The 18,227-nt window shown below is 42.2% G+C and overlaps 1 protein-coding gene across 3 annotated transcripts in view; it reads right to left on the reverse strand.

The window, feature by feature from the left end:
- ADAMTS17 (ADAM metallopeptidase with thrombospondin type 1 motif 17) overlaps window positions 1-18,227 on the reverse strand; it is a 185,062-nt gene that overhangs the window by 62,797 nt on the left and 104,038 nt on the right. For all 3 annotated transcript variants that reach the window (XR_014519045.1, XM_083475000.1, XM_083475001.1), the window contains exons 10-14: window positions 17,793-17,943; window positions 8,730-8,831; window positions 6,963-7,108; window positions 2,384-2,550; window positions 1,453-1,580 (exon numbers count right to left, since the gene is read on the reverse strand). Coding sequence is in view for 2 of the 3 variants with exons in the window: in XM_083475000.1 (XP_083331126.1) it covers window positions 1,453-1,580; window positions 2,384-2,550; window positions 6,963-7,108; window positions 8,730-8,831; window positions 17,793-17,943 (694 nt within the window). In the remaining variant the exon portion in view is untranslated. The remainder of the gene's footprint in view (window positions 1-1,452; window positions 1,581-2,383; window positions 2,551-6,962; window positions 7,109-8,729; window positions 8,832-17,792; window positions 17,944-18,227) is intronic.

An 18,227-nucleotide genomic window follows, 5' to 3' on the forward strand; every position in this document is an offset into this window, starting at 1 on the left:
TTAAAAGAAGGTGTGTGTGTGTGCGCGCCTGTGTGCAAGAAATGCAGGTAACTGTGTTTGTTTACTTAGGGTATATTTTTACAACAAGGTCAGATAGTTCTCCAAGTAGCCTACATCCAGGTCACTGATTAAAAACAACAACCCAAATTGTGTCAATAAATTAGATGTTAGCAAATGATGTTTGAGAAGGTTGGGGTGTGCCTAGGAGTTGGCCAAGTTGGCAGGCACAAGAATCCAAAGAAACCAGAGGATGCACTAGACGTCCCCCAGAAGAAGTTTGAGCTATTGAGCAAATACCCTTGAAGAACATCACTTAACCACCTCCAGCTGTTCAAGTCTTATATACCAAGTGCACATCATCATGCAATATTGGGTTACTGCAATGCACTCCATTTGGGGATTTCACTTGTGCTTGATCTGGAAGCTATAGTTTGTGCAGATTGTACAATTGCTGACAGAAGTGAAACCCTGTCAGCATATAACGCCTCTGGTCAGAGACCTGCACTAGTTGCCAATGTGCTAGCGGTCCAAATTCAAGGTGTTGCTACTAGTATATAAAACCTTTAATATAGTGCTTCTTAAATTTGGGTTCCCAGCGGTTGTTGGACTACAACTTCCATCATCCCTAGCTAGCAGGAACCAGTGGTCAGGGATGATGGGAGTTTGTAGTACAACAACAGCTGGAGACCCAAGTTTGAGAAACGTTGCCTTAATACCTTTGGACCTGCTTACTTCCAAGATTGCCTTACCCCATACATGCCCACTTGGCTGCTTCAATCTATAGAACTGGGACTGTTACAGGTACAACATAATACTTCAATGCATTTGTAAAAAACAAAACAAAACAGTCTTTTAGGGTGGCAACACCCACACTTTTTATGTTCTAAATAGTTGGTTTTCACTGTTTGTTTTTTTGACCAATAATTTAATTGTTTTATTCTTTTTGAAAAACATGTTGAGGTTGTAAGTGGTATATAAATCTTGTGAGATAAATGAAATGAAATGAAATAAACAATGCTTAGCATAGAAACCTAGCTTTGCATATATATGGTCAGGTGAACTTTGGTTCAATATGAAAACGTCTTCATAACCTGCATTTTAGAAGACTGCACCATCTGTGCAAATTCACATTTCTTCTAGCTTTCAAGAATTCTCACTGCAGCAGGAAGATGTGACCTAGGGGCATAATTTTCATGTGGGGGTATTTTCAAATAAACAGTTCTCGACCTGAAAACTGAGGCCCTGTGGTCCTGCAAGAGGATGTAATCACAGCTAAGCATAGTCACAGTTCCAGCAATTCCCTGAGCACACTTTATGCTGCCCGCTAGCCTTTCCTAACAGAAATGCCTTTGCTGAAGCTTAACATATCCTCATTATTATCATCTTCCATAGTTAAGTCATGCACAAGGCAAATATTATTGCTTAGAGAGAATAACAAAAAAGTTACTCCACCTGGCACTTGCCATGAACGCAGAGGTCAGTCTCGTAAGGCCCGCATGGTGTACCATCAACTACCCTGTCAGACACCAACACAGGGGAATCTTTTCCAAACAGGGAGCAATAAAGTTCACAGGGCTTATCTGAAAAACAAATACACACATATACACAAAACACCATGCAAGAATATTGACTTTAGTCATGTCGTGTACCCAAAGCACTTGAAAATTATTGGGACAAGTATATGATATACAACAGATAAGATGGTACTCAATTAATGTGAACTGTCAGTGCAAGAATTTATCCTTGTGCAATGGGACTTCCTTCCCTTCCTTTTAGATCTAGGGGACCGGGGGGGGGGGAGTGGGAGGATGTTCCACTGCGCAAGCAGAAATCCTTATACTAGCAAATAGTGCTACTTTGGATACAACCCACTATTTTGTGTGGTAAAAGATGTAAATTTACATGTATTAATTTATATAAACATGAAGACCAAACCCACAGGCAATGCAATTCCGAATGCTTGGCCCCCAACAATCACACGGAACACTGTAGAAGAAAATGCAGTACAATAGTAGGTTTAATTTGTTTTTATAATTATAACAGTTGCATCTGTTTATGTAACTAGATATTACATTGCTATAACCTGCCCTGAAACCTTATGATGAAAGGTGGGCAAAAAATCTTATAAACCATAAAATAAATATAAATAAGCAAGTTGTATTATCTAAGCTATCACCACCAAAACAACACTACTGGCCTATTTGGTCATTGAAAAGCCAGCACAGTATATATTCTAAATGAATTGCCACACATACGTGCATATCACTTAGTTACTCCGAATTAGTAAGTTTAAAATAATACATAAACAAAACCATAAAAATAAAAAACCGTACTGAAGGGTGGGAGGCAGGGGGAAATAATGTACAAGCGTACAGAAATGTACCATCCATGATGACAGCAGTCCAAAGGCTTTTCTTCTTGTTGGTGTACCTCTCATGAGTCTGGCACTGCTGGTCTCGGAATGTGGGCACCCCTTTGGGGCAGGGCAAGTTTTCACAAACTGTGTGTTCGACACTCGTGCCACGGCAGTTTTTGCCTCCCGGTCCAGGGCTGTTAGTGGAGAAAAGCATGGGTAGCCATTAGCAGGAGACAGTTAACGGATCATAAATGCGATGCTGTTTTCAGGGTAGAACTCAGAGATGGAACTAGAGGCTCCCACTCAGCAGAATGAACCAGAGGAGGCCACACACGCAGGAGGGCTGTTTTGTCATATTTGAAGTAACCCACTTGTGTGCGTTTTTAACCTAGCAAAGGGAGAATGTACTGTAGACCTTGGAACCACATGTGTCTGTCTGAGCAGAATTTTAGCAATTTGAGTTGCTCTAAGGCTAGATGCGGGTGGCGCTGTGGGTTAAACCACAGAGCCTAGGACTTGTTGATCAGAAGGTTGGCGGTTCGAATCCCTGTCACGTGGTGAGCTCCCATTGCTCTGTCCCTGCTCCTGCCAACCTAGCAGTTCGAAAGCACGTAAAAGTACAAGTAGATAAATAGGTACCACTCTGGCGGGAAGGTAAACGGTGTTTCCGTGCGCTGCTCTGGTTTGCCAGAAGCGGCTTAGTCATGCTGGCCACATGATCTGGAAGCTGTATGCCGGCTCCCTCGGCCAATAAAGCGAGATGAGCACCGCAACCCCAGAGTCAGCCACAATTGGACCTAATGGTCAGGGGTCCCTTTACCTTTAAGGCTAGATGAGCTCTCAAAGGAGGAAAAAAAGTAAGGCTTGTGAAAGACAACTTCCCAGGAGAGGTCTACCAAATATTAATCATGATAGGGAAATGGAACATGCATTCCCAGAAGAAGTACACCTCTTAAAATCAGCTTTGGGGAGCATCACCTTTAATCCCTGCTTCTGGCTTCCCAGTAGTATCTGCAAGACCCTCGGTTGTAAACAGAATACCGGACCATATGCACCCTTCTTGGAATCCAACAGGACTCCAACCACTCTTAATCCCAACCACTAAAATATTTTTTTTAAAAAAAACACTGCCATGAAATAAGCAGCATTTGTGTCAGCAGAATTTTCTGGTCAGTTAACTGGGAGGTGAAGGTTAACCAACAAAACCACTAGTCCTCATTCCTCTCTAAAAGGTACCTTTCTGCTGACTATGGAACTGTAACCCTGGAAGCTGCCTGATGGGGAGTCAGAACAAGAGCCCATCGAGCCCACTACTCTCTATTGCAGTGGCTTTCAACCATTGGCCTGTGGACCACAAGCTTCAATCAGATGTTCCATTGTAAGGATGCAGAACAATTGAGAATATCTGTACTTGGCCCTGGCCATTATTTATTTACTTTTTTCCAGATGATGGAAACAGGCTGCTTTGAGCAGGGCTGGCTTATCAAACAAGCTAACAAACAGTGCTCATGATTTTCAGAGTATGCTGCTGGTGAAAGACTTGGGATCTTCATTACTTATCACCTTCAAGTCTAAATACAGAAGTGAGATAAATGCTGAACCTGTCCCAAGAGTAAAGCTGATAAACAACTTTATGTGAAGTTGACTTCGCATGACTTTGCTCATGAAAACAAGCAAACCCATTGCATTTGAAAGGAAGACTACAGTTATTAAGAGTTATGCATGTGCTTTGGTTTACGGAACAAAAACGTTTATTATATAATCCATTAAGTTCCTTAGAATTTTTCAAGCGGTCTGGAGGTGGAGGAGCTTGTGAACCACAGGATCTACTTCAATGGGTAGCATCTGTCCAATATCTGAGGCAATGGTCCTTTGCAGCCAAAATATTCTTCAACCAGATGCTAGAAATTGACCATGGGACCTTCTGCATGCAGAACATATGATCCAGCACTCAGCTACTGGCCCTCCTTAACTCAAAACTCACCACACTGGACTGTCATTTATAACATCCACTTACCACCCTCATTGATTTCTAAAGCTCTTTACATTTAACACAGCTGCTGAGTTCTAGCATGCAAAATGGTTGCACAGTATGGGTGGGGAACATGATCTCTGTATACACAAGTTACCTTGTTAATAGAATCTGCTGAATAAAATCCAAACCCGAATGCTTTCCTGTCTCAGATGCTACATGTGGGAGAAGCTCATGCTAAAGCTCCCTGGATCTAATCCTCGTTATCTAAATAAGGCCTAAAACATCCAGTTCCTAAATCCTTCTTAGCCAGGCAGAATTTCCATAAAAGATTCCAATCTGCAGCTGGAACTCATCTGCGTCACCATGCCAGGAGCAGAGTGTCTTTTGTGAAGAACCATGCCACTACCAAACACACACACACACACACACACACACACACACACACACGTGTGTTCAATCAACGAAGTTGGGGAAGGGCCACAGCTCAGTGATAGAGCATCTACTATGAACGCAGAAGGTCCCAGCCCTAGGCTCCATTTCTGACATCTCTATTTAAAAGAATAAGAACACAGAAAGTCACCTTATGGCACTGAGTCAGACCATGGCTCCATCTAGTCCAGAATTTACTCTGATTAGCAGCAACTCCCTGCAATTTCAGGGGGGAGGGGCTTTCTCCTGCCCAGCATGGAGACCAGGTAGGATCAGCTTGCAAGTGGCACAAACACCCTCCTCTGCCTGAGGCTATGGTTAGTCAGAACAGGCAATACTGAGCTAGATGGATGAATAGCTGGACCTGTTGCAAGCCAACTTCATGTGTGCTTGTGCTCTTTTTTGAAAAGGAGTCAAATGCCTGTTAGAAATGAAAATACATCAATGGCAAAGGAAGGAAGGAAGGAAGGAAGGAAGGAAGGCAGACAAAACTCTTGAGAGAGTAGTATCATGGTAGCTAAGATGCTGAACTGTGAGCTAGCAAACCCAGGATTCCTATCCCACCTTTGCCACCAAATCACTCAGACGTTATTCACGTGAAGGAGCAATGTGGGGAGGAAAGGGCTGTGAAGTCTCACCTCTGCCCCTGGCAGATGACTCGGGGTTTCCCCCAGCCCTGTCCCAGCTTCTGCACATTCCCTTTGCTGGGAAACAAAAGAGGGGGGAGTGCTGTTGCGCTCAGGTCATTCTGGTGGGCTTGCTATGGGCATCTGTTTGGCCACTGTGAGAACAGGATGCTGGACTAGTTGGGCCTTTGGCATGATCCACCAGGGCTCTTCTTATGTTCGGTTTCTCTGGCTCCTGGAACCCTGATAATGGAGGCCTCCAGGACTCAGGAACGCCTAGCTGCACAGGTTTCCCTGCCATAGACATCCATGCTAATTCCGGGATCAGAGGAGACACATGTCATTAGGGGTGGGGCCTGAGCCACAGCTCTTTTTACCCCCTCCCCTTGTCCCTTTAGTAATTTAAAAAAGAACCTTCCTCAAAATTCATCAACATTTGAGTGTAAATTTCTCCTAATATACACATTTTTGCAAAGCACTTTTTCTTAATATAACACATTTTTTGTATGTTATTTTCCCTGAGGCACGCACATTTACCCAGTATATGCATTTTTGTACTCTTTATGTGGCCAGAGAACAGCAGTGCAAAATTCAGAAAAAGGTAAGAATTTTAGGGGGAAATTCAGGAAAGTGGGATGGCTGGGTTTTGATTTGCATATTGTTTTGGAAGATTGAACAAAATCAATTTTCTCCTCCATCCATTGCAGAGAACACCACCACCAGCATTACTGAATTCCCTAAACGAAGTATTTTTTAAATCTTCAATCAATAGTTTTGGACAGCAAATAAACCAGCTGCAGAAGAACAAAGAATGCAGACAGGAATATAAAGTGAATCTATAGAGTGAGAGTGAAACAGGATCACGTGCCATTTACGAGCCAAGAACTTACATGAGCAAAAGAATGTGAAAAATCAGCGCAAAAATCTGGTGCGTTAAAGTAAGGGGCACCAGAGAGATTTAGTTTTAGTGAAGTTGATACACACACTACATTTCTTGTCTGCTCAAGCAGATTTTGTTGACCCCAGATATCCACATAGCGTGTACCATCTAGGCAACTATAGATGAGATTGGCGCACAGCATGGTAATTTCTGTAATTTTTTAATAGTATTGGGCCTTGAGCAATGTTGCAGCTTTGAGTGATGTGTGCTGCAGAGTTAGCTTATGCACAAAAGAAATGAGGAACTGGCAAGGAAAGCAGACCAACCTCCTGAAGTACGGCTGCATCTTTTGGCCTCTTCCACAGCTTACTTTATTTAATACATTTGTATACTACAGCTTTTATGTGAAACTCAAGGAGGCATACATAGGGTCCCCAGGACCAGGAGGTCTCCTGTCAAGGCACTGTCCAACCCTGGTTTGGTTCAGCCAAAGCATCTGTTTTGCAAGCAGAAGACCTTAGGTCCAATTCCAGGCATCTCCAGGTACTACTAGAAGATAGCTGATACCCTGGAGAACTGTTGCCAGTCAGGGTAGGCTGTACTGAACTAGATGGACCAACAGTCTGACTCAGCAGCGTCCTAGTTTACATAAGATGCCTTCAGGCTTTAATGTCTCATTGGAATGAGGCAACTTACGGTGGATTGTCGCATTTGCGTTGTCTGAATCTGGCACCGGTCCCACACGTCCTGCTGCACATGCTCCACTGGCTCCACATGCTCCAGTCTCCATCTACATGTTCGGGGATGGGAGTTTTGCTGACACACTCCCCAGTTCGGCACCACTGGAATGTAACAGGGGTTAGAATAGTGTGGCCAATGACTTCAATGCCACAGGTGCTTTGAGACCCATCAAACAAATAAGGGAATGGCTACAAGGATGTAGTTAAGCACAAGTGGAAGCACTTGTTAAGCTGAAATAAAGAGAAATTACAGGTATATACCAGCATTACCACCGGCAACTCAAGGTGGTAAACATGCTTCTCATCTTTTTATCTTCATATCAACCCTGAGAGATGGTGACCAGCACAAGGTCACTCAATGAACTTCATGGTTGGAGTGTGTGCCCATAGTTCTGGACCCTTGCGGTGGCAATATCCTCTTGGAATTGGGTAAATAAATATTGGAGATAAATATTCCTGAAGTCCTCCCAGTTGTAAAAACTGCAGTCAGGGCCTTGAAACACTTTTAAGGTGATAGTATTATTATTTATTCAATTTATCTACCGCCCTTTATCAAAAGCTCCCGGGGCGGTGTACAACATTAAAAACACATCACAGAACATCAGTGATAAAAACATAATAGGAAACATGGTAAAAAAACCATACTGATAGGCAGCCTAATAATAAAGCAATCATTCTGAGAAATATGCCAGAGGAAGATGGATGGGACCCCTCCTCCAGCTGTGTGTTAGTAGGCAGAGACAAAAGGGTTTATGGGATGTAGGATTTCAGTTTGGATGATGTAAGCAAGGAAAATCGTTTGGAGCACTATGTCGGCTGGTTGGGGCAGGCTCTAACAAAGACAGACAGCCTGTCTGATTTATCTGTTCCGAGACGCAAGCCTGCTCTGCTTATTGGAGAAGCAAGAGAACACTGAGGAAGATTTTTTGGGGGGAAACCTTATCTGGAAGCCTGTAGTCAGCTGCTTAGAGCATTCTTCAATACAATAATAAGACACCAGTATCAGATACTGATACTGCCAATAGTAAGAGTACAGTAGGCCCAAAACTTACGTGCAGTTAACTTACATGATCACAGCCTTGCACACTTTGCCAATGAATGAATGAATGAATGAATGAATGAATGAATGAATGATGGGAGACCTGAAAAAAGCCCTCAGAAGGGGCTTTGTGAGATTTCACAACAGCATCCAGAGCACTTGTACAACCTTCCCAGAGCCTGGAAAGCAAGGCAAAGATATTTCTGTGCTAGGCTTTCCTGCTGTGGAAATTTCTATGCCCTCTGCCTTGCACTTACCAGCCTCTAGGAGAGTAGCATGAGGACCCTGGAAGGCCTTCTGAGGCTCCCAAGATCTTATCTGCTCAGTGCAACAGCATTAAACAGGTAGGGATGGGGTTTCAATTTCAGGGTGTGGGTGTGTGTCTTCCTGACTGCACAATTTTGCCTTTGTGCGCAAGACCCCCAGAATGCAACCCCCACGTAAGTTTCTGGTCTACTGTATTGAGGTTCACCAACTATTTGCCATAATGTAATTAAAGCACACCCCACACAGTGATTCCTAAGAAAACATGCACAAACATTATCTGAGTAGAAAATGGTCTTGAAAAGCAAGTGGAAGGGCAACTCTTAGAAAACTGATACTGTCGACTAGCTAGAAAAATTTGCTATCAGGCAGCATAGAGACACAGCAAATAAATAATAAATTCTCCCTTAGGGGGATTACCTTGTCTGCTCCGCATTCTGTGCCATCCAGAGGAGGGTCCAATTTGGTTTTGCAAGATGCGTCTCCTTCCACAAGGCACCAGAGACCAGCACACATCAAATGCTGCCAACATAAAAGCAAAGGCATTTTGTCCTTTTTTCTGGAGATATCAGCTATTTTTTTGTGAGGGAAGATGCCTCTCATGTGAATCCAGAAGTATCTGATTGGCTTCATTTTTAAGCAAAGTGATATTTTCAAAGAACAACACAGTTATGTTTTCAGCACTGACCACCTGGGCTGGAAATATGCATGCATGCATACATACACACACACACACACACACACACACACACACACACACACACACACACTTGACTGGGGGAAATGTGACACTTTTTATTTCTACCATATCCCCGCCCCCCTTCTCTTTCTCCTCCTACCCCAAAGAAATAAAGTAGATGCTTTTGGTAAACAATCTAGCTGCTTATTTTAGATTAATATAGGAGCTTGAGACTTCCCGATCTCTGCAACACCTCTCTTCTCTGATCATAATCTGCACCAGTTTTCCCCCATCTTTGCCTTATAGAATCATAGAGTTGGAATAGACCACAAGGGCCATCGAGTCCAACCCCCTGCCAAGCAGGAAACACCATCAGAGCACTCCTGACATATGGTTGTCAAGCCTCTGCTTAAAGACCTCCAAAAAAGGAGACTCCACCACACTCCTTGGCAGCAAATTCCACTGTCGAACAGCTCTTACTGTCAGGAAGTTCTTCCTAATGTTTAGGTGGATCTTCTTTCTTGTAGTTTGGATCCATTGCTCCGTGTCCGCTTCTCTGGAGCAGCAGAAAAAAACCTTTCTCCCTCCTCTGTATGACATCCTTTTATATATTTGAACATGGCTATCATATCACCCCTTAACCTCCTCTTCTCCAGGCTAAACATGCCCAGCTCCCTTAGCCGTTCCTCATAAGGCATCGTTTCCAGGCCTTTGACCATTTTGGTTGCCCTTCTCTGGACACGTTCCAGTTTGTCAGTGTCCTTCTTGAACTGTGATGCCCAGAACTGGACACAGTACTCCAGGTAAGGTCTGACCAGAGCAGAATACAGTGGCACTATTACTTCCCTTGATCTAGATGCTGTACTCCTATTGATGCAGCCCAGAATTGCATTGGCTTTTTTAGCTGCCGCGTCACACTGTTGGCTCATGTCAAGTTTGTGGTCAACCAAGACTCCTAGATCCTTTTCACATGTACTGCTCTCAAGCCAGGTGTCACCCATCTTGTATTTGTGCCTCTCATTTTTTTTGCCCAAGTGCAATACTTTACATTTCTCCCTGTTAAAGTTCATCTTGTTTGTTTTGGCCCAGTTCTCTAATCTGTCAAGGTCGTTTTGAAGTGTGATCCTGTCCTCTGGGGTGTTAGCCACCCCTCCCAGTTTGGTGTCATCTGCAAATTTGATCAGGATGCCCTTGAGTCCATCATCCAAGTCGTTGATAAAGATGTTGAATAAGACCGGGCCCAAGACAGAACCCTGTGGCACCCACAAGTCACTCTTCTCCAGGATGAAGAGGAACCATTGATGAGCACCCTTTGGGTTCGGTCAGTCAGCCAGTAACAAATCCACTGAGTGGTAGCATAGTCAAGACCGCATTTTACCAGCTTCTTTACAAGAATATCATGGGGCACCTTGTCGAATGCCTTGCTGAAATCAAGGTAGGCTACATCCACAGCATTCCCTTCATCTACCAGGCTTGTAATTCTGTCAAAAAACGAGATCAGGTTAGTCTGACATGACTTATTTTTCAGAAATCCATGCTGACTATTGGTGATCACAGCATTCCTTTCTAGGTGCTCACAGACTGTTTGCTTAATGATCTGCTCCAGAATCTTCCCTGGTATTGATGTCAGACTGACTGGGCGATAATTATTTGGGTCCTCTCTTTTCCCCTTTTTGAAAATAGGGACAACATTTGCCCTCCTCCAGTCTGCCGGGACTTCACCTGTTCTCCAGGAATTCTCAAAGATGACTGCCAGTGGTTCTGAGATCACATCTGCCAGTTCTTTTAATACTCTTGGATGCAGTTCGTCTGGCCCTGGAGACTTGAATACATCTAAACTAGCCAAGTATTCTTGTACTATCTCCTTAGTTATTCTGGGCTGTGTTTCCTTTGCTGAATCATTTGCTCCAAATTCTTCAGGTCGGGCATTGTTTTCTTTATCGGAGAAGACTGAGGCAAAGAAGGCATTGAGGAGTTCAGCCCTTTCTGTGTCCCCTGTTTGCATTTCACCATCTTCTCCTCTGAGTGACCCCACAGTTTCTTTGTTCTTCCTTTTGCTACGGACATACCCATAAAAGCCTTTTTTGTTGCTTTTAACCTCTCTAGCAAGCCTGAGTTCATTCTGTGCTTTAGCTTTTCTGACTTTGTGTCTACATGTGCTGGCTATTTGTTTGAATTCCTCTTTGGTGGTTTCCCCCCCTTTTCCATTTTTTGTACACATCCTTTTTTAATCTTAACTCAGTTAAAAGTTATTTAGATAGCCACCCTGGCTTCTTTAGGCACCTTCCATGTTTCCGTCTCATTGGTATTGCCTGAAGTTGTGCTTTTACTATCTCCCTCTTAACAAACTCCCAGCCATCATGAACTCCCTTTCCTTTTAGTATTACTGTCCATGGGATCTCACCCAGCACTTCCCTAAGTTTTATGAAGTCGGCTTTCTTAAAGTCAAGAAATTGAGTCCTAGTATGCTTGGCTGCTCCTTTCCGCTGTATAGTAAACTTCAGAAGAGCATGATCACTCGCGCCTAATGATCCTTCCACTTCTACCCCACTAACCAGGTCATCAACATTGGTTAGGACCAGATCTAAAATGGCTGTTCCTCTTGTTGCTTCTCCCACTTTCTGGACAATGAAGTTCTCTGCAAGGCCAGTGAGGAATCTGTTTGACCTTATGCTCTTGGCTGAGTTTGACATCCAACAAATATCCAGGTAATTGAAGTCCCCCATTATTACTATCTCCCTTCCTTTTGCATGCTTGGCCATCTGTTCCAGGAAGGCATCATCTATGTCCTCCGTTTGGCTTGGGGATCTATAGTAAACTCCCACAATGAGGTCTCTGTTATTCTTCTCTCCCTTAATTTTGACCCAAATGCTCTCACTTTGGCTTTGAGGTTCTAAATCTTGGATCTCTTCACAGGTATACACATCCCTGACATATAACGCCACTCCTCCTCCTTTCTTGTCTGGTCTGTTTCTCTGAAATAGATTGTATCCCTCCATTATTACATTCCAATCGTGGGACTTATCCCACCAGGTTTCAGTGATGCCTATTATGTCATATTTAGTTTGCTGTACCAAGAGCTCAAGCTCATCTTGTTTATTTCCCATGCTTTGCGCATTAGTGTACAGACATTGAAGTCCATTAATCATTCCCCCGTGTCTTTTATTTAAGGATTTTTTCCTCCCACCAATAGGTCCGTGTGCTGTTTGCTCCATTTGGTCTATGACATTTGGATGATCATCTTCATCAATTGATAGACTCCTACCTTTAGGAGCACTGTCTCCCTCCCCCACATTAGTCAGTTTAAAGCCCTCCTGATGAGGTTTCTGAGATTTTTGGCAAAAACATTCCTCCCAACCGCTGTGAGGTGCATTCCATCACTTGCCAGAAGTCCATCTTCAAGAAACTGCAGTCCGTGATCTAAGAATCCAAACCGTTCCTGTTTACACCATTTGCGAAGCCAGCTGTTCACTTCCACTATTTTTCCCTCTCTCCCTGGGCCACGTCATTCAACTGGGAGGACAGACGAGATGACAATTTGTGCATTTAATTGCTTCAATTTCCTGCCCAGAGCCACGTAGCCTTTATTGCAAGATGAGTGCCACAACCCCATAGTCACCTTTGACTGGACTTACCCATCCAGGGGTCCTTTACCTTTACCTTCCTTTTTTGTATACAGCTTTGATTAAGATACACATATTGGTAAGTATGCTATTTTCAATAATGTGTGCATGTCTATGCACATTTCCCTCTAATATATGCATCTTTGTAGACATTGTTTGGGACGCGAGTGGCGATGTGGTCTAAACCACAGAGCCTAGGGCTTGCCTATCAGAAGGTCAGCAGTTTGAATCCCTGCGACGGGGTGAGCTCCCGTTGTTTTCTCCCAGCTCCTGCCCACCTAGCAGTTCGAAAGCACGTCAAGTGTAAGTAGATAAATAGGTACTGCTCCGGTGGGAAGGTAAACGGCGTTTCCATGCACTGCTCTGGTTTGCCAGAAGTGGCTTAGTCATGCTGGCCACATGACCCAGAAAAACTGTCTGCAGACAAACGCCGGCTCCCTCGGCCTGTAAAGTGAGATGAGCGCACAACCCCAGAGTCGTCTGCGACTGGACCTAATGGTCAGGGGTACCTTTACCTTTAGACATTGTTTGGCTGGAGAACTGTATCACACAATTTGTTGAATTGCAAATGTGCCTTAAAAAGATCCTCAGAGAACCTTACCAGGACAATTTGGGATGACCTCAAAGCACCAACACAACTGGGGTCTTGTGTATGTATGTGTGTGTTTAATTTAATTATTCTTAAAGATTTTTTGTGATACAAAACAAACAAATAAACAAGGAAAAGTACATATAGTGTCTCCAGTTTCAATTCATAGTGTCTTTTTTCACAGTCCATTTACATTCAGTATGAGACACTATGGCAATGAACCAGCAAAGAAGTTCTACTTTTGTTAATGCTCAGAGACCAAAAAACATACAAAAAAACCCACCTCATGTGAAGTTAATAACATGTCTAATTGCTGTCCTTGGGTTTTATGGTTTTCGTAAGTTGGGTTATTTAAAAAGTGTGACTGTTTTCACTTTGCTGTTTTATATGAAGCTTAAGTTTTTGGTTTCACTGCTTCTGTATATTGCAAGACTTTCCTCTTACTAGAAAATATTATTATTATTATTATTATTATTATTATTATTATGTATTACAACCCATTTTACACTTACTGGAATGTCTCAAAAATGTTTGCATGGGTTTCAGTTTGGCTGATTGTCAAAAGGCCCTCTGGCTTAATGGGGGAAAAGGAGGGAGAACAAACTTTAAATAGAATTGTAAAATACATTGTGGGAATCTAAGAATATCCAAATAAAAATAATTTTTAAAGTGATGGCTATAAATAAGAAAAGGGCTTGAGAAACTGAAGCACAAGCAGCTTTGAATTAACTTCCACAGGGGCTGGTGTGGCAATACAAAACTACAGTTACGCTTCCTTTGAATTAGTTAAGATCTGTATTGTGGTATACCAAGTGATGTGTAATATTGGTGGGCAATGACTGATGGAGCTGCCTTAATGTTACAGAAGAGACAGAAGGCAGAAGTGTCACTAGCTGAACTGCTCAGACCCTACAAGAAGGCTAGGGCACATAGATCGTTCCAGGGAAGGTGAGAGAAGCATCAGTAGCAGAAGGAAGGAGAAGGCTTTAGGGTCAGAAAGCAGGGATCTCAGAAGTGCGGGAGGGCACAAAGCACTCCAATATGAAATTTAAATTTAAAATAAAAAAGGATCATAACTCAGTTCTACACCACTTTGTTATTGGTTACATAGGTAGAATTCTTTTTTTTTTGAAACAGACATATATTTTACACACACACACACACACACACACACACACACACACACACAAACACACACAATCCTCCATTGTATATATTTGTATACCATCCTTCATCCACAGATCTCAGGGCAGTTTGCAACAAGAGAGCTTCAAAATGGTGAAAAAGGAAGTGCCATGAAGTGGAATGGGCTCAATAAATAACAAAACAAAACAAAACAAAACAAAACAAAACAAAACAAAACAAAAAATAACCAAGAAACCTGACAGCTGGAATTAAATCCCTAGCCACGACAATTTAAAGTACAATTTAAATACAGCTTTAAAAGGATAGTACTGCTGGTTTCCTCATTGAGGAGTTCCTGATAAAATATCTAGGAATCCCAGGGTTTGCTAGAGATCCAGTTTGAAAAGCAGATTTTTTTGTATTCCATTTAGAGAGCATTTACAGTATTCACATCCCAATAATCATGCCCCCCCACCCACTTAAGTTAAACTTCTGAAGAATGCCAAGGTCAAAGTGCATTGCATCTAGCTATTTAACAAAGCTATAAATCTTGGGGAAAACAGCTGGTGCTGGGATCAAGGGGTTCATCTTTTTGCCATTATACTGAAATATGAACATGAGGGCAAGTGAAATGTAGCAAATTCTTTAAAAAGAGATATAAAACATTCTGCTCCAGTCACCTGATTTACACTGGATATAGTACAGAGGCAAATAATTTGGGGGAAATGTAAGTTCTATGAGCTGCAATTTTCCTTTCAAACAATTGCCCTAGTGTGACAGAAGACAGAAATCCAGTTTATGTTTCCCCCACCCTACCCCCAACAATACCCATTTTTAAAAGTTTGGTTTTTGTAAATCCCACACAGGATGACTTTATTCCATTCAGTAGTATTGGTTTCCTCTTTTACCCTTATAACATGAACTAACAATAAAGTTCCATTCAACATTAAGACCACATCCACACATACATAAAAAGCACTTTTGTTCCACTTTAAAAGACATGGCTTCTTCCCAGATAATCCTTGGAACTGGAGTTTGTTAAGGGTCTCGTAACACGGGTTTCTGCTCCTTTAACAAACTCCGGTTCCCAGGATTCTTGGAGAGGAAGCCATGGATTAAGAGAGGATTAGAAAGTGTAGGGGCCATAACCCTCATTTCCTTGAACAATAGTAAAATAATATTACACAATATTAAAACTGGATGGACAATTGTGCCTCAAATTTGCAGAGGGTGAATTGGGGAGGCCATTCTACTGAATAATCTCCAGGGAGGACTGAAATTCTCTAACAGTTAAAAAAATTGTCAGAACATTCATTTCCAATGAAATTTGGCTCATCCCTATGTTGGTGAACTAGTTGTGCATGTGGAAATGTGTGGGTCTCCGAGTCACACTGTTCTTTACTCTGACTCTCCAAGGTCAAGGTCTTGGACCTGTGCTTTCCAGGTAAGGGACAAGGAGAGAACTATGCGTTGTTGTTGTTGTTGTTGTTGTTGTTGTTGTTTTACTGAATGTTATCTTCGTAACTCTTTTTTTAATACCAAATTTCAACAAAATTGAGTAGGGCTGATTTACTGAAGCTTGTTTCCATTTTGTTACAAATGTTTATATTTATATTCTGTTTTTCACATATTGTCTTATTGGATAAATATTGACTAAAACAGCTTGCCAATCTTTTCTGCAACTTAGACCAACTTCTCATTTTAGCCCTTTTCCTCTACTCTGCTTATTTGTTGTAGATATTCTGGATGATAGAGCCCTAGCTATTAACACATCTACTTTGAAAGAAGTTGGATTTCAACATAATTTACCTCTCAGAGCCCTCTCTTATTCTTGATCTTTAGTACTTCAGATATAGATTTATACTTGTACATATTAGGCCACAGCATGGCTCAGGATACAGCAGGTAAAAATAGTGACTCTCCACCTTAACCACCATTTTGCATTTGGCTGTACACCACCTCTCCCAATAATAATAATAATAATAATAATAATAATAATATATTTATACCCCGCCCATCTGGCTGGGTTTCCCCAGCCATTCTGGGCGGCTTCCAACTGAATATTAAAAACAATACAGCATTAGACATTAAAAACTTCCCTAAAGAGGGCTGCCTTCAGTTGTCTTTTAAAAGTAAAATAGTTGTTTATTGCCTTGACATCTGCTGGGAGGGCATTCCCAACATACTATTTTGCCCTTGGCTTCAGTTCAGGGGTGTGGAACTTTTTTCAGCCTGAGGGCCATATTCCATTCTGTGCCACATTTCAGGGGCCACATGCCATTGGTGGGCAGAGATAGAGGGGAAAGTGGGAATAACCACAGATGTGGGTTTTACCTTTGTACAGTATAGTTTCTGTACACATTCACTCACACACACCCCTCTCTATCCTCCATTCAGGCAAGCAACAAGCATTATCTGAGTTCATGCCCCCACTGTCCCCCACACTACGCCACTGTTGGCCAATGCCTCAAGTTAACTCACTGTGCTAGCTATAAGGTCCTCCCCTATAGAGAATCCTGTGCAACTCTCAAGGGTTCCACAGCTGACGTGCAGGGGTTCCTCAAGAGAAGGCAGCACAGAAAGGATTTCCTGAAGGTTGAAAACTACTGCAGTAGGCCAAGCAGCAAAATGCATATGTATATATAAAGGCCTCAAGCCAAGGAAAGCCAACCAGCTTCTCAAAGGGAAAATAATTGAGAATGTCCTTTCTTTTAACAGACACTTCCTGGGATGGTCTTTAAAGATATACACATTCAGAACGTCTCTCAATAACAGCGAGCTTGGTGGTCCACATTCCCCGAAAAACACTACTTAGGAAGATTTTTTAAAGTATTTTTTTGTGCTCATTGTTTTCATGTTGCATTAGCTGCCTTCCCGATCCAGAATAAATAAAATGGAACAGTTAAGGCTTGAAGTTCATTCCCTCTGCTACAGCACATAGTGAAAAGTTTTATTAATTTGGCACGTCTCATTTATGTAACATTAAAAAATATAAATGGCTCTTATTTTCTGTTTTATATCACATTTCAAGTTCCTGGATTTTTTACTAAGGGGAAGGGGGGCATTTACTGAAACAATTACCTCCCTAAATAAAGAGAAGAATTACAAACTACGCTCTCTATTCTAAGTGCGACCTCTAGAGGAGAAATGGCCAAAGTCTCTAGTCTCAAGGGCCACTCTGTAAACCACACAGCGGTCTGGGGGCCAGAATAAATTTTGCCACCCAAACTGGCCTCCTTCAGAGCGATGAAACTCCGTAACAGAGCTGCCATTGACTTTGAAGTGGGGTTCATGTTCTCAGGCGCAGAATTACATGCTATGTACAAAATAAATTTCTTTATTACTACCATCTCAAAGCAATTTGCCCTTATAAATGAAACTGTGGGCATACTTTTTTTAAAAAAACCCTGCTTGGGGCCTTATGGTTCGGTCCCCAGCTTGTTTATGTCCCAAATGGGTTATCTTACCTCCATATTTTTGCAGAAAGTTGCATTGGTTCCAAAGAGAATCTGGCATTGCTCATCTGCACTGTAGTGCATTCCTGGAAGTTTGTAAGGAAGTCGCACAACATAACGGCTCCGTGGGTCTGTTACCAGTAAACAGGTGCTAACTTTTGACCTGCAGAGATAAAACATATTTTGAAGGGCATTGTGAGAGCATTGCTCTATTTCATCAAATGTCTGTATTTTCACAATATAATGGACTTCCAATTTAGCAACCTCTTCAAAACATGCCTCCCAACAGTGTACTACTATGTATACTTACTACCTCCTTTTTAAGTGACAGCTTGCTATGAATCTGTGCTATGTATTTGATTTGTAAAAAAAAGGTATACAACACCGTTCTGGTCCATAACGAGTGCTTAAGGAGGCTTATATTGAAAATCTACAGAACAGAATTAA

This window comes from Podarcis liolepis (assembly GCF_965112155.1).
Source record: "Podarcis liolepis genome assembly, chromosome: 14".
NCBI classification, from domain to species: Eukaryota; Metazoa; Chordata; class Lepidosauria; order Squamata; family Lacertidae; genus Podarcis; species Podarcis liolepis.